At 48.6% G+C, this 24,193-nt stretch overlaps 3 protein-coding genes across 6 annotated transcripts in view; 1 reads left to right on the forward strand and 2 right to left on the reverse strand.

The window, feature by feature from the left end:
• Window positions 1–2,263, reverse strand: part of CEP89 (centrosomal protein 89) — a 75,025-nt gene extending 72,762 nt beyond the window's left edge. For all 3 annotated transcript variants that reach the window (XM_058529083.1, XM_058529082.1, XM_058529084.1), the window contains exon 1: window positions 2,147–2,263. In XM_058529083.1, coding sequence (XP_058385066.1) covers window positions 2,147–2,185 — 39 coding nt within the window. In that variant the 5' untranslated portion in view covers window positions 2,186–2,263. The remainder of the gene's footprint in view (window positions 1–2,146) is intronic.
• A 297-nt stretch (window positions 2,264–2,560) lies between these two features.
• On the forward strand, window positions 2,561–5,831 carry FAAP24 (FA core complex associated protein 24). 2 transcript variants are annotated; one of them, XM_058529086.1, is made up of 4 exons: window positions 2,561–3,002; window positions 3,125–3,264; window positions 3,450–3,602; window positions 4,832–5,831. In XM_058529086.1, exons 1-4 carry the CDS (start codon window positions 2,897–2,899, stop codon window positions 5,078–5,080), a joined length of 648 nt encoding a protein of 215 aa, XP_058385069.1. In that variant the 5' UTR covers window positions 2,561–2,896; the 3' UTR covers window positions 5,081–5,831. The 2 variants fall into 2 exon arrangements, with proteins under 2 accessions (XP_058385069.1, XP_058385071.1); XM_058529088.1 differs by lacking the exon at window positions 2,561–3,002 and having other exon boundaries at window positions 3,181–3,264; window positions 3,455–3,602.
• A 208-nt stretch (window positions 5,832–6,039) lies between these two features.
• The window catches only part of RHPN2 (rhophilin Rho GTPase binding protein 2), a 53,248-nt gene continuing 35,094 nt past the window's right edge, over window positions 6,040–24,193 (reverse strand). Inside the window, exons 7-15 of the mRNA XM_058529085.1 lie at window positions 23,404–23,570; window positions 20,841–21,028; window positions 20,287–20,443; window positions 18,557–18,676; window positions 16,521–16,715; window positions 13,972–14,048; window positions 13,480–13,626; window positions 13,020–13,169; window positions 6,040–7,383 (exon numbers count right to left, since the gene is read on the reverse strand). Of these exons, the coding sequence (XP_058385068.1) occupies window positions 7,123–7,383; window positions 13,020–13,169; window positions 13,480–13,626; window positions 13,972–14,048; window positions 16,521–16,715; window positions 18,557–18,676; window positions 20,287–20,443; window positions 20,841–21,028; window positions 23,404–23,570 (1,462 nt within the window). The 3' untranslated portion in view covers window positions 6,040–7,122. The remainder of the gene's footprint in view (window positions 7,384–13,019; window positions 13,170–13,479; window positions 13,627–13,971; window positions 14,049–16,520; window positions 16,716–18,556; window positions 18,677–20,286; window positions 20,444–20,840; window positions 21,029–23,403; window positions 23,571–24,193) is intronic.

The raw sequence follows: 24,193 nt of genomic DNA on the forward strand, positions 1-24,193 counted from the left end.
AGTGCTAAGGGAGAGAGAGAGAAAAAGTGCTGGGGTGGCCCAGGGAGGGAAGGTCTCCTTCAGGTCTGGGGGCCAGCAAGGGGACCTCTAACGTCCCCTTGGAGAAAATCACAGAGCCATTTAGCCTGGGTCATCAAAGATGGCCACTGCTCTTACATTTGGGAATGTGATGGAAAAGCATTCTAGGAAGAGGGAACAGCATGAACAAAGGCATGAAAAAAGACATTAGTAGCAATATTCTGGAAATAAGAAGTACTCCAGTTTGCTAGAATACAGAGGCATCTGGGAGGGAGAGGCTAGAACAACAAGCTGTGGGTAAGAGTGGGGACTGTTTCCATTTAAGAGCTTTGACATCAGATTAAGGAAATCCTAGTGAGGAGCACCCTCTGAGACTGGCCCCTGGAAAGAGTAACCAGGCAGTGGTAGGCACGTGCTACAGCGGAAAGAAGGGAGACACAAACAGGAGGAAGAGCCAGGGTTTTGGGCATCCTTCAGGAACGAGGGATGGGCAGACCTTCCAAAAGTCTCCTGCAGCCCCCCATCCAGTTCCACTACCACGGCCAACCCCAAGGGCAAGGGTTCCAGAGCAGTCTTTGCTGTATCCCTCTACTCTCTGTTTACCTCTCTGGGTAGCACCTGCCATGCTGCATTTGTCAAGCAATTTGACAGTTTAGTGTCTGCCTCCTCCCCCATCCCCCACCGCCTGGGAGAAGCTCAAGGACAAGAACGGGTTTTCTCCGCCTTTGAATCCCCAGGGGCTGGCATCCAGCAGGTCCTCCAGAAAGGCACCATGCGTTTTGTTTTGTTTTTTGAGAGAGTGAATCTCCCACAGTATGCTGAACATTTTTCACTTGTACCACTATAATCATTTCCTAACTGTCGTAATCCTGCCTCAGTCTCCAAAACATCGGATGAACCATCTCAACCCAGCATGAAAGCCCTCATGGGCAGCCCACTCTCTTGATGACAGGTAAAGGTAAATGGTCTAGCACGACATAGAAGGCTGCTACCAGTTGGTTCCTACCAACGGACCCAGATTCATTTCTTGCCACCCTCCTCAACCCCACACACATCCTCTATGCTTTAGCGCTCAGAATTACCTTCCTTTTCCCACACAGCAAATAACTCATTCCAGGTGGTGTTTACTCCACCTGGAATTCTCTTTACTCCCCCTCGAGGCCCAGGTCAACTCTCCAGACTGACTTTGCTGCCCCTTCCCTGGTACACGCCTCCACGGCAGTTCTTGCCTTACCATTTCCTGCTGAATTACTTATAGGTTTGTCTATCCTTTAGACAGTGTGGCCATAGGCTGTCAATCAATTGTGGGTATCTGGCACACAGTGAGAATTCAACAATGCAATAAAAGCTCAATAAACACGCTGAGTTAGCAACACTGCAGTGCAAAAACGCGCTTCAACTACGTCTTCGTTGCTTCTCAGCATCCACCTGTCTACCAGCAGGTGGTAGGGCTGAGAACAGAAGCCAAGTCAGGCACGCTTTCTAACCTCGATTTCAAACAGAATTCAGGAGTGCCCTTATCAAAATGATTGCTCTGCACTTACAGTATTGCGTTAACGGAGAACTGGATGTAAGTAGGTTTGGAGTTTGGCAAGGCAAGTATGGAACAGAGAGAGGAGCAAGGGAGTTGAAGGTGTATATGGGGAGTGGTTATAATGATGGACCGTGGATTTAGAAATTAGGGCTGGAAACGAAGGCAATAAGGACATTGGTTAGATCAGTAGATGAGTGGTGGTGGTGGGGGGGGGGTTGTCACCGGATTGTTGGAGTCAGGTGGGTAGAATCAATGGAACTTGCTGAAAGGGTATACGTGGTGGATGGCGGAGGGAGGAACCAAGAATGACTTCTCATTGGGGGATATCCAGCACTGGAGCAGGTTCGTGCCAGGCAGGAGTGAATCCCCCGACACTGGAGCGAATGTTGCAGGGGAGACAGGGCGATTCCTGTCCGACTGAGGCCGACCCTGGGATAGAGAATTCTTTAGAACACAAAAAATTAGGGCTTCTCGAACGGAAGATCACTTCCTCTTGCGCCGCTACCTTGCCTCAATCTCAACCAAATCCTAACCCCGCCCCTCTTAACTCCTGGTCCCCGGGCCAGAGCGCAGGCCGGGCGAGGATCTACTCACAAAGTGGCTCTTGCGGCCTCTCCGAAATCCCAAGAGCATCCTTGCTTCGGAAGATCACCAGGCCAAGGCTGGACGGACAAGCCGATCTCAGACTGAGGACCGCTCCCTAAAACCTCTCCGCTCCAGCTGGCCTAGCCCCAGACGCCTTTTCTATGCAATGGACTTCGCAACAACCACGTCTGCCATTGGCTCTTCTTTCGAACCGGCCAATCAGAGCCAAGGTTACTGCATACCCGTCGCTCTTGGCAACCAGAGGGTCCCATTCAAATTCTCTCCAGGGCGGAAACAATGCGCGCTGTCCATTCTGATTGGACAGATAAGATGTCAATCTCTGACGCCATAGCCTATCCGGCGCCGCGGGAGGCCGAGGGCGGGCGGGATGAAGGAGTAGGCCTGCGCACGGGAGAGAACGCGGAAGTGGCACACCGCAGGTAATGTCTGCGAAGAGCTTAGCCTGGTGCCGAGGTGGGGCGTCTGCCGCCTGCCCCCTGCCCTGGACTGGACTGAGGAGATACGGCGCGGACCGAGCAGGGTACGAGGGGCCATGCAGGTGACGGAAATGAGGGACGCGGCTGCCAGGACAGGAATCTCCTGCTTCTTGGACTTTGGCAAGTAATTGGGTCTTTTAAAGAACGCTCTGCAGACGGGCTCCTGCCACAGAAGCCTCGGCTTGGAGTGGACTGCGGGGCCGTGTGCAGGGAGCCTGCGCAAGTGCAGTCTTGCATTCCCCTCGTTAGAGCGAGGGCGCCGATGGAAGGGAAGCCCCCTAATGGCACAGGCCCCATGCACGTGCCTTTGGGGCACGTTGTGGCCAATGAGAAGTGGCGCGGGTCGCAGCTGGCGCAGGAGATGCAAGGTCGGTGGGTTGCCCTCTCCATAAACCCTCTCTCTCCTCGCTCCGCTTTTTAAAAACCTTCTCCCCCTTGCGGCCTTTTCATCCGAAGCTCACGGAACTCTTTTTCTTGTCTGTGTTTTAAGGGAAAGTTAAACTCGTTTTTGAGGCTGGTCTGACACCGGTAGATTTTTACTTGCCTAGCAGATCCTGCATTCTTTATGTCACCGAAGCTGATTTGGTGGCAGGAAATGGCTACAGAAAGAGGCTTGTTCGCGTTAGAAATGTAAGTAATTACACGGAATTAAAGAAATTGAAATTGAAAATTGACTTCTATCCCCCCTCCCTCTATTCCTTGGAATAATTTATATAAAACTGTTGGCCATTCCAAGCACTCTTGGAGTGATAGCTTTCTTAATCTTAAAAGGAATTTTGTTACAAAATGGTTTACTGTCTTTTTTTTTTTTGAAGTCCAGTAGTCTTCAAGGGATTGTAGTAGTGGAAAAAACGCAGATGAGTGAACAGTACTTCCCCGCCATACAGAAGTTTACTGTGCTGGATCTTGGGATGGTGTTGCTTCCAGTGGCCAGCCAGATGGAGGCGTCCTGCCTCATTATCCAGTTAGTAAGTACTGGTTCCTACTCCTCCACCATAGCCCAGCCTACCGACTCTGAAAGGACCTTCATGGATCCTTTTCTCTAGCAGCTGCCTTTACTACAGATGCAGTCAATCCATCAAGCCAATCAATATCATCGCCTGTGTTGGTTTATAAAACCTTGCAGAGGAGTTGAAGTTCAGAAGCTGCGTCTGCAGCTGGCTGAGCTTGCGGCCCATTCTAGGCAAGTGTATAACAGCGCGAACAGGTTGGAGGCCTGATTTTAGACTCCCATGCTGTGCTGATTCCATCATTCATTGTTCTGCACTTAATGCTGGTGAAAATGTCACCTAGCAGCTGCTTTGCCTCGTCCCCGCATATCATTTATGAAGCATCAACACTTGCTGTGTGCAAGGTTATGTTTTGTTTATTTTAAACCTGGTTCTCCATTGTCCTGATTACTCAGCTTGGTTGTGCATAGAATTTCCTGGGGAACTTTAAAAAATAGTGATACATGAGCCTTACCTCAGACCAATTAAAAATCAGAACCTGGGGTAGGGCTTGGGCATCAGTTTTTGTTGTTGTTTTTAAATCTCTCCCTTTGATGCGTAACTAGGGTTGAGAACCAAATTGGAAATGCAAGCAGCCCTGTGTGGTTCACAGATCCCTCTCCACTCTCAACCACATCCCCTGCGTCACTATTCCTTCCTTGATATAATACTTTTGTCTGCCTTACTGTAACCACCACTAACTGAAGACAGGGTTTCTCCTTTGATAGGCAAGCTTCCTCCCGGTCCTGTATCAGGCAGGTCCAGTTTAGGTAGAGCCATCATTTAATCCCATTCAACTGAAACATTTCTTAGTGGACTATAGGCAAACGGTTGAATTCCTCAGAGTGTTTTTATTGGTTGTATCCTAAGCATTCTCAAAACTCAAGTTTTTGTAAATTAATTTTTCTCTTACTCATCGTGTAGTCATATGGTTCATCTTTCAATAATTTTGCTGATGTCTGAAAAATTATGTGTGGGATATGAATATAATTCATATAATAAATGTTTATTTGTAGTGGTAAGTCAAGCTGAACCAAACTAAAACTAATGGAAAAGTTTTAGTTTTCCAAATGGAAACCAAACTAAAACTAATGGAAAAAATTTAGTTTTCCAAGTGAAAAATCTAAAACTAAATTTCCACAAATTTTTAAGAAAACTGCCAGTCCTCTACAGGGTGCTCACATGCTTTTCCTTTAATTTTGGTTCAGGTTCAAGAGCAAACGAAAGAGCCCAGTAAGAACCCTTTTCTCAGGAAGAAACGGCCGCTGATCTCTGAGCTGTCCCTCCTCCGAACTGTGCAACAGATCCCAGGAGTTGGAAAAGTGAAAGCTCCCCTTCTGCTTCAGAAGTTTCCAAGTCTCCAGCAGCTGAGTAATGCTTCCATCCAGGACCTGGAGCCAGTGGTCGGACAAGCAGTAGCGCAGCACGTTCACGCGTTCTTCACGCAGTCCAGGTGACAACTCCTCTCATGGCGCTGCTGTTTTCTCCTTCAGCCCACAAACTACAGGATCTTGTTTTTTCATATTAAAAAAACAAGAAAAGAGACCTCCTCCCACAGCAACTAGTGAAAGATGAGGCGAGGCCTGCATGGAACCTGCTGGTTGTCCTGCCCTGCTCTCTGGGTTCAGGCATTTGAGTGAGTGGGCTCCAGATGGCACCGCCCTCATTCTGCTAGCATGAAGAGGGCCATGAGATCTTCCTAAGAGAGTCACTTTAATTAGGGACTCGAAGATTCAGCAAAAAGCCAGCTTGGGCAGATTTTAATGTGTGACCTTGACCTGCATCTGTCATGGAAAGGTCTTATCAAGTTTCAGGTGGTGGATGTGACCGTCTAAAGGAAACAAACCAACAATGAAGCACTGTGTACCATAAGCCCCTTGTTCCTGGTGGCAGAGCCACTGTTCTTCAGGTCTGCTCTTAATATACCTGTGCCTTGAGGGCTGCTGCCAGTATAAACAAACAATTGTACTGCCTTTTTTCTTCCTTCCTTCCTCCCTCCCTCCCTCCCTGCCTGATAGCTGCACAGTTTGTTTATAATCACTGGGTACGCCTTCTGAACACAGAAAGCCTGGAGTCTGGAGTTCCCATTTCAAGATAAAAAGCCATGTGTGTGAGGGAGGAAGAGAAGGTGTTTGTAAATGTATAGCCCAACAGTGGGAAAATATATAGGAAAATGGCAGGGACAGCTGCATCCAGAGAGGAGAGTGGGGGGGGGGAGGGGCTGGGGAACAAAAGGTACAATTGCCCATTCGAAAAATAAAGACAAAGATACTAGATAACTTGAAAGCTTTTTAAGTCCTGTTTTGTGAAATGTAATTTTCAAAAATCAAACACAATAAAAACATTTTGTGCATTAGGGTAGAAATGATTTGAAAGAGGAGGGAATTGAAGTGAAATAAAAGTAAACAACTTTAACTGAAGCAAATGAATGTGTTTATTTAAATATTTATACAAAAATGGCCCTAAGAGCAGTGGATACACTTTCTCAAATGTGGTTGCTTCCCTTCTGATATTGCACACTAGAAAATACTTCAATTCTTGTTAATTCGCAAGATTAGATTTCAGTGCTCTATTTTTGTAGCTATATAACTTGTACTATGTCCACAGTGACTCTTACTAGAATCTCGGTGTCATCCAACTTAGAGCAAGAGAAATCACTTGGTAAGAATGTCATTTTAAAAAGTCAAATAGAGCTTTAAACTTGAATCACATCTTTACCTTATAAAATGTTTTTAACCCACATTAAAGACTCTTAAAATAGACAATTACGTACCTTCTACTTTAAACAAAATGAAGAATGTTTTGAGTATCAAACAGTATATTAATCTACCTTGTAGACAGCATCTTCACCTAACACTGCCACTGTGTTAGCAACTTTTAAATGACATGAAACGCGAAGAAAAGCTGCTGCTTCACTTGTTTTTTGATCTAGTAAATCATGACAAATTTGGCGCTAGACTTTATCTGGAATTAGCATTCATATTAAGTAGAAATAATAGTAAAATCTTGTCATTTTAGGTTAATAAGTTCCCCTTAGGAAGCAGCTCTTTGGAACAGTTTTTAGTGACACTAATTGAAATCTATTAGTATGGTCCCTTGACCTGCCTTAATTTGGGGTCATCTGAATTCTGAGTCAAGGAATGATCTATTACCTAAACCTGGAAACTATTACAAATATAGGGAACCCCAATTTAACTGGGATAGTAACTAAAAGTCACAATTGTAGCTGTTAAAAATAGTCATATTTCCAACGCTATTGTATTTACAATACTCTATATAATAAATAAATTGCAGCAATACGGTGAGACTCCCCGAATAAGTTTGTTTTCCACAATTCTAGAGGTTTCTTGTTACTTTCCTTCATAAAGACATATTAATTGTAAGTTGATGCTGTGAGAAAACAGGATTTGAGAATGTTTAGAAATTTTCCATTATGGCACAAGTATGAAGGCCTCGTCAGCACCGAAAGTGTTTCGGGCCTGAACGTTTTGTCCTCACATTAGTACAAAGAACGGTCGGAGCTGAGAAGGCTGCAAGGAGAGGGGAGCTTCTTCTTGGCTTGAGGCCTCGCAACCCCAACCGACGGGAGGCACAAGGTGCTGGCCGACTTCTGTCTGTTCTTGTTGGTGCCCCAACTCAAAAAAGAAAGCTTTTTTGAGATTTTCTTGGTTTTACCAGTTTTATCGTCATCATCTATGGCTAAGCAGATCATGGAGTAGGTTTTCTGCATCCCCACAGAGTATGTGGCACTCTTATTATGCTGCACATAGAAATGGAAGAAAAAGGATGTTAGAAATCCTCAAGATAGCTGATAAATGATTGCCAAGTCTGAGACATGCCGCAATTATAGCATCCTCGTTAAAATTAAGTTGATATAATTCTGAAACTCGGGTGACCAATGCTTATGTAAAATTAGGTTCTTAAAGACAAGGACATGGGCCGACCCCGTGGCTTAGCGGTTAAATGCTCGCGCTCTGCTGCTGGTGGCCTGGGTTCGATCCCGGGCGCGCACCGACGCGCCGCTTCTCCGGCCATGCTGAGGCCGCGTCCCACATGCAGCAACTAGAAGGATGTGCAGCTATGACCTACAACTATCTGCTGGGGCTTTGGGGGAAAAAATAAATCAATAAAATTATAAAGACAAGGACAGGAGGCAGCCTGGCAGTGTAGTGGTTAAGGTCAGCACGCTTGGCTTTGGCGGCCTGGGGTTCATGGGTTCAGATCCCGGGCGTGGACCTATACCACTCATCAAGCCATGCTGTGGCGGCATCCCACACAAAATAGATGGGCACAGATGTTAGCTCAGGGCCACTCTTCCTCAAGGAAAAAGAGGATGATTGGCAACAGGTGTTAGCTGAGGGCCAATCTCCTTCGCTAAAAAAGAAGAGGAAAAAAAAAAGACAATTCTTAAGGAATATACTCAGTAGTAGTAATTTAGGCTGGGGACCACTACTCACTTGTTAAGGTTCTTATTTGAAAAAGTAATACATACTCATGGTCAACAATATGAGAATACATACAATGAACGGTAGGTGTCCCTCCCACCTTTGCTTCCATAGGCCCTTCCCCTGAGGTAACCACTATTTCTGTTACACTTTTAGAGAGAATGTTCATGTACAGGAATTGATACGTGTGTAAGTCTACCTCACCATGTGTCTCTCCTTGAAAGCAATACACTACACACACTGGTCTGCCCCTGCTGTCTTCACTCAATGTATCTTGGATTTCAGTTCACGCCAAGAGGTATAGATCAACTTCATTCTCTTTAAAGACAATATAGAATCCACGGTGAAGATACTATTAACTTTTTTCTGTGTTTTAAACTGCTGACATAAACATAACAAAATGTATCATTTTAACCATTTTTAAGGGTACAGTTCAGTGGCATTAAGTACATTCACACTATTGTGTAACCATCACCACCATCCATCTCCAGAACTATTTCATCTTCCACAAGTGAAAACACTACTATGAACTTTTAAAGGATTGTGTGGGACTCCAATAGAAAATCTGAAGAAACTTGCTTTCTAGACACTTTCCAGTGGGCTATCACCTGCTTCTAAGGTTTGCCTAACATTGAGACTGCTTTGTTCACCAATGTTTGTTGAACATCTGCTAGGTTCCAGGTACTGAAACCAGGCCATTTATAGAAATACACAACAGACCTCAAGTGGTTGAGTGCATCGTTCAAAATACAAATTGAGGAATGTGAGTGATGCAGCAGTAAAGGAGCGGTGTTCCTTAGAAAATGTCCCTCTCGAGTCTGGCTCCTTTGGATGAAGATGCCTCTCCCTTTTCTATAAAACTGCCCATTAATCCCTCCGTGCTCTACAGGGCACACACGCTATCATTAAAAACAATAATAAACAGTCCCGGAGGTAGATTTGATGGCTGCAAACATTTCTCAACCTTAACCTATTGCGAGTCTGTTAGGCACCATGACCACTCCCTTACAAACACCCTCAGTTCTCTTCCATGCTTCACCTGGCGAAACTCCACCCTCTGCCCCTCGCAGGCCTGCATCCAGACAGATGCACATTTACGTTAGTGCCATCGAGGCGATTCTCACCTGCCACAGTATGACAACGGACAGGCGGATGTTATGGTTCCCTAGCCGGGAAGGGAACCTGGGCCGCAGGGGCAAGAGCGCCAAATCTCAACCACTAGACCCCCAGGGCTGGCTAGCGGCACGTTACTGGAGGATATTCACCAAGCCAACCGGCTTCCCCCCAACCCTGACCCCAAACCTCTACTGGTCACCCCATTACCTGGCACGCCTGCATTTCCCTGGTAATTTCACTCCTCTTCTCCTAGATACCTTCTCTCAAGCCCCTCCCACCCTCCTGATATCCTTGCCTTATACTTGACTGCATGTGTCCCCAAACAGAAGCGCTCCCGTGTGCCTGGATCTCACTGCCTCTCTCCTCCAGGTATCCCCTCCTTCCTGCACTCCTGTCGCCCAGACCTTTCCCACCAGCACACAAGCTTACTGTGCTGCGCGGGCGCACACACACACTCCACCTTCTTTGAAAAGCTCTCCTTTTCCCTATGTCCCCCCTCCCAGCTACCACCCCAACCTCTCTGAGCTCCCTTTCCCAGTCCTCCCTTCTTCCCGTTCACTTTTTTCCTGTCCTCATCCAGCGTGCTCCCCACTACCCATTCCCCACGTCTTCCCGGGACACCTCTTGGGAACTCGCAGGGCTTTATGGAGCACAGTTTGAAACCACTGCACTGGTCTATCTCTTACATTGTACCAATGAGGAAACGGAGGCCCAGGGAGGGTATTAACCTGCGCAAGGTCACACAGCTTGTTGATAGCAGACAAGGCCTGACTGGACCTCTTGGATTCCAAGCCTGGGATTCTTTCCACTCCACCAGCAGTTTTCAAAATGTGCTCCATGGAGGAGTACTAGGGATCCCCATGGTCATCCAGAGAGAGTAGGGCAGCAGGGAACAATTCAGCCGGAGCACTGGGCTGTATTGTTCTCATTATCTGGTTTTGTTTGAAGAAAAGGCTCGGCAGTTAAAAACAGTGCTCAGGGCTGGCCCAGTGGCTTAGCGGTTAAGTGCACGTGCTCTGTCCGCTACTGGCGGCCCGGGTTCGGATCCCGGGCGTGCACCGACGCACCGCTTCTCCAGCTGTGCTGAAGCCGCGTCCCACATACAGCAACTAGAAGGATGTGCAGCTATGACATACAACTATCTACTGGGGCTTTGGGAAAAAAAAAAGGAGGAGGATTGGCAATAGATGTTAGCTCAGAGCCGGTCTTCCTCAGCAAAAAAAGGAGGATTAGCATGGATGTTAGCTCAGGGCTGATCTTCCTCACCAAAAAAAAAAACAAAAAAAACAAAACAGTGCTCAATGATCAATTATCTAAAGTCCTTGTGGTGTGAAAAGAATAACCACGTCATGGTTATCATTATTATGACATCTACTATAAACTGAAATGTAGTCTTGCTGGGCACTGTTCTCCCCATTTTCCTGAGGCTCAGAGCTATTCCCTGACACCCAAGGTCACATAACTGGTGATAAAGCCAGGATTGAAACCCAGGCGCTCTGAGTATAGAATCCTTGCATTGAACACGACATCAGCTTCTTCATTGGCCTGGTTCAAAGATATGATGGCATTGAGAGATAAGCCCTTGCATCTCTCCAGGGGCAGGCCCGCTCTGTAAGGCCACGTGTCCCCCAGCTGTGCCCTCTACCCCGGCCCTTCAGTCCAGAGCCCAGCTCTTTTCTTTATCATTCTGTGGACAAACTTCTTTTCTGTTTCTGGTTGGGACCTTTATCACTCGTCCTGCAATTCTACGGATTCTGCCCCTAAGAGCACCATTTCTTATGATCGTTTTGTCCCACGGTGCTCTGTGGAGTCCCTTATCTTTTTTGTTTTAATTGATATAATTCATATACCATAAAATTCACCACTTTAATACAATCCAGGGGTTTTTAGTATATTCACAGAGTTGTGCAATCACCACCACTACCTAATTTCAGAACATTTCTATCCCCCTCAAAAGAAACCCTGCACCCATCAGCAGTTACTCCCCACTCCCTGATGCCCCAGCCCCAGCCCCTGGCAACCACTAATCTACATTCTATTTCTAGGGATTTGCCTACTCTGGACGTTTCTTATCAGTGGACTCGCACCGTCCATTCACTCTCCAACCCTCTCTAATCTGAGTTCTGTTGCCATGTCTGCCCCAAGTGTCCCTTTGTCCTGCTGCCAAAGAGAAGAGACACAGCTCCGCCTCCCTCATTCTCCCCCCCTTACCTGTATTCAGCACAGCCCACTGCTCTCTCGGGCAGGGTTTTCTTTTCTTGATTTCAGAAGCTCCTTTCATCCTACCACTCTGAGCTCTCCTTTACAACTTCCTTTGTGCCTACTTCTCCCCAGCTGTCCTCCAGACGTTTACAGTCTCAGGCTTCAGTCCTCGGCCCTCAGCCCCTCGCAGAATATTTTGTTTAGTCTCTTACAGCTTCAAATATCATCTCTGTGCTGGTGATTCTCAAATCTTTATTTCTGGCTCTGACTTCTCCCTTGAACTGAAGATTTGAACATGAACTGCCTACTCTACATTGACACGTGGACGTCTGATGGCATATGAAACATTCAAAGCACGACCCCTGTTTTCTCTCTCCTCCATCTCCCTCACCCCTGCCCCCCATGCCCGTCACTATGAAAAACAATGCAGTTGTTCAAGCCAAAAACTGAGGCATCACCTCTCTTTCCACTATCTTTTTTACACAAATCCTCTACAAATCCCTGCCAGCTCTACCTCCAAAATATGTCTCAGGTGCATCCACCCGTCTCCCCTGCACTGTCACCTCCCCTAGCATAAGCTGCTAACATCACTGGCCTGGACGACTGCCATAGCCAGCTCACCGTGCCGCCACTCGGCCAGACCTCCTTCTAAAATCAACACCATACCACGTCAGTCCCCTTTTAAAAGGTTCAATGACTTCCAAACTCCCACCACTGCCAATGAGGCCTTGCCTCCCCGCCACCTCACTTCCTGCCGCTCTCTCCCTTGTCACGAAGCTCCAGCTGAAAGGCCTTCTTTTTGTTGCTCTAGCAGAAGCTTGTTCCTGCCACAGGGTCTCTGCACCTGTTGGGCCCCCTGCCCTGCCCAGATGCTCCTCTGTACCACTTCAAATGTTCCTCCTTGTCATTCAAGTCTCAGTGCAAGCCCCGTCCAGAGGAGCCTCTCCCACCACTAGTCATTCTACCAGGTTACATGTTTTATGTTCTTTACACACTTATCAAAAGCACAACAACTTATTTGCTTATTTAGGGCCAGCTTCATGGGGGCAGGGACCTTATCTGTCTAGTTCAAGCTGCAGCTCCGACACCTAAGAAGGGCCTGGCACACAGCTGATGCTCAATCAAGATTTGTTGAATGAATAAATGAATATTGTTATTGAGGGAAGTGTCTAAGGTACATTATTAAATGCGGCCAAGTGCGTAAGAGTATGTATGCAACGATTCCTCCCGCTTGGGGGAAAAAAGGATACAACTGTGCACGTGAACTAGCATGGGCACACACACTTCCTGTCTCTGACATGTGGAGAGGGTCTTGCACACGTCATCTTAGGCCCTTCTGTACAAGTTGAACATTTTCTTTTACCATGAGTATGTATTACTTTTGTAGTTAAAAAGGATTTAATCAGAAAAATAAATCAATTGGTTCTTTTATCTACAGGATTAACAAAAAAAAAGTTTTCCAATGATCCTTTTGACCCAGGGTGAGCACATCCCAATGATGGCGAGCTGCGGAGTTCGGTTTGTGGCATGTTACCAGTGCAGGCGGGACGCACGGAGCCTGGTCGAGACCTCCGCGGTGGAATCACACCAACCTCCCTCCACGCCTACCTCCCGCCAGGGCGTCAGTGCTCACCATGGACGAGGCGGGGTCCAGCAGGCTCACGACCTTCATCTCAAGGGCGTCCTCGCTCTTCAGCAGCCTCATAACCTCGCTCACCGTCAGCCACTTACAATCCACCTTGCGAATGGAAACAATATAATCCCCCTCCTTGGCTCCTGCCAGCTATAAAAGTGTGATTTAAATAAAGGTCAGCGTTCTGTTCATTCAAGTCCCTGAATCAGTTCCCAAGTTCATTAACAAAAAAGATGTTTGTATAGGTTTGCTTCAAGAAAGCAAAAATTAATCCTTTTCTCTTGGGGCATGTAACATCCATGAGAGGCCTTTTGCCCAAAGTCAGCCTTTTACATAAAGGAACCCTAAATTCATTCACCTAGATACATTTGTTTGGGCAGCTTTCTTTGTATTTTACCAGTCTGCCTGCCTGCAAAGATGCCAGTGAGTCTGCTCCCCATCTAGAACGGTCCAGGCTTACCGCAGCAGAGCAGTGTGGATCCAGGCAGTGGACCTGAACTGGGGAGTTTCCTCTCAAAGTGAACCCCAAGTCCCCTTTTTCTGCAGTGAAGTGAATGCTTCGAGGAGGTGTCCATCTCTTGTTAGCCGAAAACACAGATAAAGGGCCCTTTGGAAGAGAGCATCATTAGGTGTAGGATCTGAAGGCTGAATCAGGCATTTGAAAACTAAAGGGAAGTTCTCCTTGCAGGTTTCGCCTGACCTTGCTCAGAGACTAACACCACCATCTGGGATAATATGTGCTACAGCAGTCATACAAGAACACTAATTGCCATTTCTCTAAAGTATCTGATATATTTTAAATAAAATTATCCTTTTAAAATTATCTTAATTAAAATGATCTTATATAAAATCTCTAGTTAAAATTCAAAAATATCTAAAAATAGCCTTTTACATACTTGGAACTTACAAAAGCTGTCCCTTTGAGTCATTATGAAATAAGCATTCAACATACCAGCTTCTGGAAGAAGTCGCTTGCTGCCACCTTGGAGAACTGTGGCAGTATAATCTGAACCTCTTGCTCAGTTTTAGCTGGAAAAGAAGATTAAAAGTAAAAGCATAAATGTTTCTGTAATTGAAAGTTATCCTTGGAAACCCAGGTCTAAGTCTTCTTTCTGGAGGGAAGCGGAAGAAAACCTTTCTCCTAGTCACTTGTCCTTCCCCTTGGTTTAGACAAGTGGTACAGAAGACGCACTACTGGTCAGCCCCTGGCCCACTGTGACCTGTACCTTCCATTTGGTGCCTCCTGTGAGCCATACCCCGCTCTGAGGCTGGGAGAGAGTGGTGACAATCAGACACATTCCTTGCCTTCGAGGGGCTTATTTATAGCCTAGTGGACGTCCTTTGGCACTCATACAGCCCTACTGAGCAGTCACCTACGTTCCAGGTGTGGCTGTTACGGAAGTACTGTGTCTCTCAGCACAAAGTCCTGGGCGAGATGTGCTCCCCCTTTTCGTTATTAACATGTGATGTGAGGATTTCACGGTGAGAAGTGGTTCGCCAAATTGTGTCCCTCGATAGCGTAAATCTCCACCAGCATGTTCACAGCAGGCTCAAGCTCACCATCACCATGAGGCTAGTCAGTTTCTAACAAAGGAGCCAGAGCAGGCTAAGGATCCATGAACAACAGTATAAGAAGAAAATCTGGGGAGGAAGACGGGGGCCACCAAGGTGAACACACTCCTCTATCCACAGGATGGCCCTGTGGTTTCTTACAAACTGCTTGACACAGCGCTGGGCTCGGACAGGCGGCTCACCTGCTACAAGAACAGTGCCGCCACCCCCGGACAGCCTCGCCAGGGCTGGGCGTCTCCGTCTCTCCCTCCGAGGAGGTTATGTCCCTACCTCCTGGCCACAGGGCACGCTGTGTGGACAAGGAGGTGGCCAGTGTCCATGGAGGAGAATCCCTGGGCGCCGTCCCTGCTTCCACCTTCCAGCTTGGTCACCGGGAGCAAAGACCTTGATCTCCCCAAGCCTTTACTGCCTCATCTTTAAGATGAGGGCCATACTAGTTCCTCCCTCAGAGTTGGAGGGAGACTTGAATGAGATTCTGTATACATACGGTGCTTACTGTTGTGCCTGGCAGACCGCAAATGCTCGGTAGATATCAGCCAACATTACTGCAATGACCCCAGGATTCTAGCTGGAGCAGGGCACTGTCTCTAACAAACTAGTCCCTGAAAACTGGGGTGGAACTCCAGAGACTGGGGACAGAGGTGTAGAAAGTAGGACGGGAGAGGTATAGACAAAGGGGGTTCCCCCGATTGGGCCACCTTCCATCCCCTTCCCCTAACACCTAGCAACATCCTAGTCATTCCTCACTGTGAAGGCCCCTCTCAGGGAGGCTCCCCACCCCCACCCGCCCGGGGAGAACTGACCGCCACCTCCCGAAGGGCAACACCGGCTGTCCAGTTCACCTCTGTATTCCCGAACACCCTGGAGATGCTTAGAAAGTGCTGGTGGTGCCCAATCTCACTTACGTGTGGCATCAAAAACAGTCAAACTCAGAGAAGCAGAGAGAATGGGGGTTGCCACGGGTGGGAGGAGGAGGACAGGAGGAGATGCTGGGCAAAGGGTACAAAGTTCCAGTTATGCGAGATGAGCAAGTTCTAGAGATCTAACATACAGCATGGTGATCAGAGCTAACAATACTATACTGTACATTTGAAATTTGCTAAACGGGTAGATCTTAAGTGTTCTCACCACACACACACACACACACACAAGATGAACTAGACTTTGAAGAATTTTCACTGTCAAAGTAAAAATTTTCCCTGATTCCACTGTATCAGTGAAAAAGTTACTTCTCATTTCATAATAAAAATAATTTTTGTCCTAGAAAAAAATATCGGTGCTGATGAATGACAGAGAAAACAGGGGAAAGAGCAAGCCTAGGAGAGGGACTAAGGATGCACTTGGCTTTCAAACTATGGAGCCAGAGGCTAAAGACAGACAGCAAAGTGCAGTTTCCCAGGAGGCAGATGGAGTGTGGGTGGGTGTGGAGCGTAGCAAAAACATCAAGACAAAAGGTAGCTTCAGGGGTCCCCTGACTAGAGGTGATGGCTGGAACCCCAAAGGAGGTTGTGAGACTATAGGAAAGGAATCTAGAGGAACCAAACCAGGGAGAGTAGACCCTCGAGAATGCCAAGACGGGTGGGTGGGCTTGGGAAAGAAGATCAGTCAGCAAAGAGGGTGGAGAGCGGGGTGGGAGCAGAACCAAGGTGGCAGGGCACCTCGACACTAAGGGAGGAGTGTCGAGGGGCGGGAGGGGAGTTGGACGCTGCAGAGGGGCTGATGAGGACGAAAGCCATAAAGAAGCCCCTGGATCTGGGACAGACGAGATGAGAACTCCAGGGCAAGACCAGCGTCTCACGCCCTCCCAGCGTGAGCCACAGCGAGGGCTGCCCCACCCCTGCAGGATGAGCAGATGAGCTGTGTGCCCGGGGCTCCCACCTCCCACACAGGGCGCACTCTGCTCCTGGCATGGGCCCCCAGGTCACTCACAGAGAATGTCGGGAGCGTCGACCAGGTTCAGCAGATCGTCGTCCTCTTGGTGCTGGGCGTACTTGAGCCGGGCCCGCTGGTGCGCCGCCGACAGCACCTCCTGCAGCACCTCGATGCTGCGGAGCTTCCTGCACAGGCTTGCCTCCCTCACGGACTCCTCGTGCTGCGTGACGGCTCTGCGCAGGTGCGACTTGCCTGCCAACAGAAAGTCAACATCACGTGACGGGGGTCCTAAACTGCAACGTGAGTACCCCAAGGAAAGCTGAAGTGCCCAAGGGTCAGCCCAGGAAGGCGGACGTTCTCTGTTCTGGAGGATCTGCCTGGACAGCTTAAGCCCCTCTTAAATGCAACATGCTCACTTGTGTCTATAAACATTCATTCAGCAAATATTTACCGAATGTTCTAGGCACTAGAGATAAAGGAATGAAGAAAAACCAGCCTCTGCATTCATGGAGTTTACATGCTAGTGGTTGACGACAGAGAATTAACAAGCAAAGAAATACGTAATGAATCATGTGGTGATAAAGTTATGGAGAAAAATAAAGTAGGGTAGGCAGAAGAGGCAAGAGAAGACTGGGAATGGAAAGTTGCTCTTCTATGGTGGGTGATCAGGGAAGGCCTTTTCGAAGGTAACTTTTTTTTTTTTGTGAGGAAGATCAGCCCTGAGCTAACAACTGACGCCAATCCTCCTCTTTTTTCTGAGGAAGATTGGCCCTGGGCTAACATCTGTGCCCATCTTCCTCCACTTTATATGGGACGCCGCCACAGCGTGGCTCTCCAAGCTGTGCGTCGGTGCGTGCCCGGGATACGAACCAGCGAACCCCGGGCCACCAAAGCGGAGCGCGTGCACTTAACCACTTGCGCCACTGGGCCAGCCCCTCAAAGGTTAACTTTTGAGCAGAGTCCTGAAGGAAGTGAGGGAGCAGCCATGAGGATATCTGATAGAAGATCATTCTTGAAAGCAGGAATAGCAAGAGCAAAGGCCCTGGGGCAGGAGCCTGCCTGTGTGTTCAAGGACAACAAGGAGCTTGGGCATGTGGCTGTAAGGAGTGAGAGATGGAGAGAAGGGTAGGGAAGGAGGCCAGAAAGGAGCAGGGGCCAATCCATGTCCAACCTTACCAGTGCAGGGTGAGCACTTCTGCTCCTACTCAGCGTGAGATGGGAGCCCATTAGGGTGTGAGCAGAGGACCTATGTGATTTGACCCACGTGAACAGACTGAAGGAGCAAAGAGGAAAGCAGGGAGACCAGCCAGGAGGCCACGGCAGAAAGCTGGGCAAGCCGTATGACCTCTTTGGGCCTCTGTTTCCTCAACTGAAAAATGGGGATCACACCATACCTGTCTCATAGGGTCCTGTGAGGTTTAAGGGAGTCAATGTTTGGTAAGTAAACTCTACAATAAGTGTGGCTTGGACAAGAGTGTAAGTAAGAAGTGGTTGGGTTTGGGATATGTTTTCTAGGTAGAGTAGACAGGATTTGCTAATCAAATACGAGGTGAGAAAGACAGACAAGGGCAGAGAGTGAGTCCAGGGTTTCTGGCCTGTACCTCTAGAAGTATGGAGTTGCCATCACTGACATGGGGAAACTGTAGGGGGGTGTTGGGGGTCAGGTTTGGGTAGTGGAGGAATTCACGTTTGCACACAGAAAAAGATATTCACTCTGACACTTGGCAGAGCCTACACCAGGACAATTCACTACCAGTCCTCGGGTGTGGCATAAGAAAATTAACCAACGTGTCCTTCCACATTAGGATGGCCAAGGGCCATCCCTTGGACCAGTGGGGCGCTGGACAACTGGTCAAAGCTCTGGCTCCACTGGGGGAGGCCTGGTCCTCGTGGAACCCATGAGAACTTGGCTCTGGAAGCCTGCTGAGACTAGAGGACCATGCCTCATGGTTTCTGAATCCAGAGGGGCCACGAAGACCCAAGACACCCTATTCTCCGAGCCCTGGGGACCTGTCTGGCGTTGTCTGTGGGCAGGACCTGGTGGGCATCAAATGGGGCGCAGGGAGGGAGGGAACAGGAGATCCGGCACGCACCCAGCTGTCGGCGCTGGTGACTGTTTTTCAGCGTGGCCAAGGGCGTCAGTCCCTCAGGCATGTGGTCGTAGAGCTCGGACAGGCACTTCTCCTGGTGGTCCTCATCCGCACCAGGGCTCACTGCAATGAGACCCGCAAATAAATCCCTTCCCGTGGCCGTGGGCTCAGGAGACGGCGCCGCAGACCCACTTGGAGATTTCTCTTTCAGCCACATCTCCAGGAATGGCTGGAGGCCTCCAGCCACAATTCCAGGAAAGGAATCTCCAGGTTCCATGCTTCTCCAGTTTTACAAGGCACTTGGGACAACAGGGCTCCTTTCCACCCTGGACACACCCCAGGCAATCCAGCCCACAAGTCTATGCACGTCCTAGGGTCTCGCGATTAGGCTCTGAGCCCCCACTCTCTACCTCCTCCACGTCACCCACCTCATAGAACCTCCTAGCAGAGCCCACCTAACACCTCTGGTGGCCTCTGTGCCTGCAGCCTCCCGGGCACGTGTCCCCTCTCGAACCTCTCCAGGCCACTCACCACCACCTCAACACTTCCGACCTCCGTTCCAGAGCTCAGACAGTGTTCCCGTCTAGCTGTCCTCTCCTTTCTTGGTCAGCTGGAAAAGTCCTCCTCAGAGCCCCAAGTCCAACCCAAGTGTCACTGCCTCTGAGAAACCACCCATGACGACGCCAAGGAGTCCAGTTGCTGCCTCGGTTGTGTTTCTACCGCAAGACTGAAGCCCACTGTTTCTGCTGGTGTACATGACTTGTCCCGCCTCACAGACGAGACAATAACACCAGCTGTGGCGGCTAACACTTCTAGAGAGCCCACGATGTACAAGGCACTAGGTAGCTTTGCATAGACACTTAGTTTCCACAACAGCCCTGTGAGATAGCTTCTCTTCACATCCCCATTTTACGGATGAGAAAACCAGGCACAGAGCAGTTGAGTAACTTGCCCAAGATCACAAGCTAGGCAATGGCAGAGCTGAGACAGGAACCCAGACAGTCTGGTTGCAGGCGTTGCCCCTTTAATTACTCTGGGGGCTGCCTTGATCAAAAGTCCCACCCAACCTCGGATCAGCGCCAAGACCAGCGTGAGGAGAGTGAGGCACTCACCTTGGGCTGAAAGTTTAAGGGGATGCCAAAAACTCAGCAATCAAAATATATGAGATTTTATTGTAATTTTCTAAATATCAAAATCAATGCAAAAAAATCCATAATGAACAAAACATCAAAATTTCTTCTTGCTTCAGGCTCCAACGTGCCTTAGCACAGTGTTGTTATTGATCCGTGTCTTTATTTAAAATTTTGATCACCATAGAATTTTTTGCATTAATTTTGATTCATTTAAAATATTACATGAAAATGTTATCTTCATTCCTGAGTTTTGGGGCATCCCCTTAGATTCTGTGCCCAAGGCGAGTGCCTCTCTAGTCCCAGCCTGGTCCTGGCCCTGTTCTGGACTCCAGGTGAAAAGTCATCTCCATGGAGCTGTAGCTCCATCCCAGGCAGCGTTAATGCTACCCGGTCTTCCTCCCACAGTGGGACTGTATAACCCCGAATCCCGCCCTACCCTGTGCGACAGCTGCCTGGGCTGACATGTCACTCCCACCCTCTGCCCCCGGCTGTGAGCACTTCCAGGGCAGCAGACAGCTCTCACTCAGCTCAGAATCTCCTGGAAGCAGGAAAACTGCCACCCTGACCAAAGCCCAGAGCCCCCGAGCCCCCGAGCCTTACACTGGTGGTCGATGAGGAGGGTGGCTGCGAAGTAGTGGGCCAGGGCTCCATAGTGGTGGGCCTTCACACAAGCCAGGCTGGCCCAGGAGTAGGGGATGTTCTCTTTCACCGGCGCCTGGCTCATGGCTGCGTGCAGCTGCCGATAGACCTCTCCCACCTGGAACAGAAGGGACGTTGGGAAAGGGGAGCCCAGCACAGGGGCCCTCATGCACCTGGGCTGCAGAGAAAGAGCCCTTTCTTCCATGTGGCAGCCCCTGCCAGAGGCCACTCCAGAATCTGGGAGAGACTCCAAGGGCTCCCCGTGCTGTCAGTGTCAGAGTTAACAGTGAGATCAGGCAACTGTCATTATGTTGGTTTTTAGGCTAAGCTGCAGATGGGATCAGTGATCCGTATCTGAAACACCAGTACTTGCCAAGAAAATGCAAGCCAGCACTCTGGCCAGGGCGGGCACACTGCCCAGGTCATCGGCCGTGGGAAGACTCTGCCGCATCCAGTGGGCCCAGACCAACGCATTCTCCCCACCCCCAAAAGCCACAGGAACCAGGAAGGCTCACCTTGGCAGCCTCCTGAGCCACCTTCACCAGCATAAAGAACTCGTTCCGGATCCCAGGAAGGCAGATTTTCTCAAAGACACTTTCTTGGGCTTGTGCGAGCATCATTTTGACCAGCACACTGAGCATGGCGGGACTCATGTCGTAACTCGGGGTGTGAGTGAATGTCTCTTTCAGGTAGTTTAAAACTCCTACAATTGGAAATGTTTTGCACATCAGTTGGGGATCATATTTATCTCACGGCGCTGCTCTGAAGTGTAGAGAATGATAGAAGCAAAAATACAAACCCAGTGTCCTGGAGCACCTTAAAAAAGTCCGATTCTCAATTACTATAGACCCAGCAACTCCACTCCTGGGTACATACCCCAAAGAACTGGAAGCACGGATTTAAACTGCTACATGTATGCCCATGCTCACAGCAGCATTACCCACAATAGCCGAAAGGCAGAAACCACTCAAATGTCCATGGGTGGATGAACGGATAAACAAAATGTGGTCTATACATACAATGGAATATTTTTCAGCCTTAAAAAGGAAGGAAATTCTGACAAATGCTACAAAATGGATGAAGACATTATGCTAAGTGAAATAAGCCAGTCTCAAGGACCAGTATCATATGAGTCCACTGAGATGAGCTATCTGGAATAGTCAAGTTCCTAGAGACAGAAAGTAGAATGGTGGTTGCCAGGGGCTGGGGGGAAAGGGGAGGGGAGTTATTGTTTAATGGGTACAGAGTTTCGGTTTGGGAAGATGAAAAAGTTCTGGAGATGGATAGTTAGTTGTACAACAATGTGAATGTCCTCAAAGCCAATGAACTGTACTCTTAAAAATGGTTAAAACAGTCATTTTGTTGTGTATGTTTTACCACAGTTAAAAAACAAAATCACGGGGCCGGCCCGGTGGCGCAAGCGGTTAAGTGCGCGCGCTCCGCTGCGGCGGCCCGGGGTTCGCTGGTTCGGATCCCGGGCGTGCACCAACGCACTGCTTGGCAAGCCATGCTGTGGCGGCGTCCCATATAAAGTGGAGGAAGATGGGCACAGATGTTAGCCCAGGGCCGTCTTCCTCAGCAAAAAAAGAGGAGGATTGGCGGATGTTAGCACAGGGCTGATCTCCTCACAAAAAAAAAAAAAAACAAAACAAAACAAAAAAAATCAGATTCGCTTTCAAAACATTTACATCTGTATCGAGCAAGGAAATCAGCCTGCTCCCTGTGCCCTCCTGTCTCTCCTGGGACAATTGTGAGAAATTCCAAACAGGACTGGGCATTCGACGGAGGTGAAAGCAGAAAGCAGGCAGAATGAGCGGCTCTCAGGGACAGGCTCAGAGTTAACACCTGGGTCACTGAGAATTCAGGGCTTTCCTCAGGACCTCAGGAAGGATCATCTCAGCCCATTCCAATGGAAATTTTCCTGCTGTAGCCCTCAGCTGACTTGTTTTATGCTTTAGAAAATTAACTGTCACAGCATTAACTGACAATCAACCTGGAGCCAAAATAAAATCTCCGCCATGAATCCCATCTGACTGGTTCCTCTGGTTTTGTTGCAAAGCAAAACTGCCCTGCAGAAGGATGGCAACGGATGCAGGCTGTGCGCTCCCCTCTGGGTTCGCTCCCACTCTGTTCTCGAGCTTCATTTTGTCCATATCTCTGCAATCTTAGGTCACAAAGCATACCTGCTTAAGATTCCTCAGAAAGAAAACGAGCCCAGAAAAGGACCAACAGTGGAAGAAATCAACTCCCACAAGGAATCTCAGCATGCTGTTTCATCCCGAGGGATCAATCAGCCAAAAGGACAAAGGTCTGGTTCTTCACAGCCTTGCAGGGCAAAGTGAGATACCCAAAAAGGTTCTCTGCTGGGAGTAACACCCCAAAGCAGCGTGACAAGGACCAGCGCAGAAGAAACATGCTGTGAAGCCAGTCGGGGGATCACGCTGTGGTCTGCACTGTGTCGCTGCTTGTGCCCACCAGCCCCCATGCCAAGTCTGCCGGACACAGGCCCTGCTGGAAGGGAGCAGAGCAGGACCCTGGACACCCACGAGCCAGGCCCGCCCACTGCACCCAGCCTGGCGACCCCTGGTCCTCTATAGATTGGTGCTAAGTGTCACTTGACAAAGGGCAGAGAAGAGCAACCTCATTGGGTGAGCTTCACAGAATGAGCATAATATGAAGGCATGGAGAGTAATATACACTGATGAGGTACACCTGATAAAAGAAAAAAAGCCTATATTTTCACTATTTGGGAAAATTTATTCTATTCTTCAACACAGCGTTCAAAGGAACAGTTCATTCGCTGCCATCCATGGGGCCACTCATTTGGAAAAGATTAATCATCAGCCACCAGATTCACTGTGCGCATGAGCCATACCCAGACTGAGAAGACAGGGTCTGAGCCATTGAGCAATTCTCTGGGTGGGAAGATGCACCAGCGCTGGAGACTGGTCTGGCCCTTTCAGGCCTGTGAGGCCAAGCGTGGGCCTGGGGAGGATCCTCAGACCCTCTCCACCTGGGGTACCTGGTGCCAACTGGCGGGGCCAGGGCTCTATCCCGGCAGCCCTTGAGGAGACACACCTGCGGCTCTCTGAAAGGCGTCCACCGCACTCTCCAGCCCAGCCTGTGTCTGCCGATTGCTCCGGGTCCCGATCTGTGTGTAGAGGGCTCCAATGTTGAACAGAATGCTGGCCTTCTCCAGTAGCAAGTTCTGTTGGCTGACCGGAACCCCGGTGAGGGAGTCATACCTATTCAAAAGAAACATGTTGTGAGAATATGGATTACCTGGCTAATTAATGCCACTTTGGGGTAAAAACAGACAAAATTTACTTCCTGAATAAAACTCAAAGATGCACGTGCAATGAGGCTTTCATTTCCAAGCAAGATGACGGGCCTGATCATACTGATAAAGACACCCACAATCACACACAAAAATAAGGCTTCTCAACCACGATGTCCTTCAGGAGGTGAGTGGATAAACAAACTGTGGTACATCCATACAGTGGAAAATTATTCAGCACTCAAAAGAAATGAAGAAACAAGCCATAAAAAGACATGCAGGAACCTTAAATGCACGTTACTAAGTGAAAAAAGCTGATCTGAAAAGGCTACATACTGTATGATTCCAACCACATGACACTCTGGAAAAGGCAAAACAATGGAGACAGAAAAAGAATCAGTGGTTGCCAGGGCTTTGGAGGGGGCAGGGGGAGGGATGAGTAGCTGGAGCACAGAGGATTTTTAGGGCAGTGGAACTACTCTACATGATACTACAATGGTGGATACACGTCCCTCATACATTTGTCAAAACCAATAGAATGGACAACAGCAAGAGTGAATCCTAATGTTAACTGTGGACTTTGAAGGATAA

The sequence above is a fragment of the Diceros bicornis genome, chromosome 34 (assembly GCF_020826845.1).
Source record: "Diceros bicornis minor isolate mBicDic1 chromosome 34, mDicBic1.mat.cur, whole genome shotgun sequence".
Taxonomy (NCBI): Eukaryota; Metazoa; Chordata; class Mammalia; order Perissodactyla; family Rhinocerotidae; genus Diceros; species Diceros bicornis.

Bases quoted from the DNA above. Each gene is read 5' to 3' on its own strand.
- FAAP24 (XM_058529086.1), top strand. From the start codon at position 2,897: ATGGAAGGGAAGCCCCCTAATGGCACAGGCCCCATGCACGTGCCTTTG. The intron at 3,003-3,124 runs GTCGGTGGGTTG...CTGTGTTTTAAG, and splicing joins GCTGGCGCAGGAGATGCAAG to GGAAAGTTAAACTCGTTTTT. The intron at 3,603-4,831 runs GTAAGTACTGGT...ATTTTGGTTCAG, and splicing joins CCTGCCTCATTATCCAGTTA to GTTCAAGAGCAAACGAAAGA.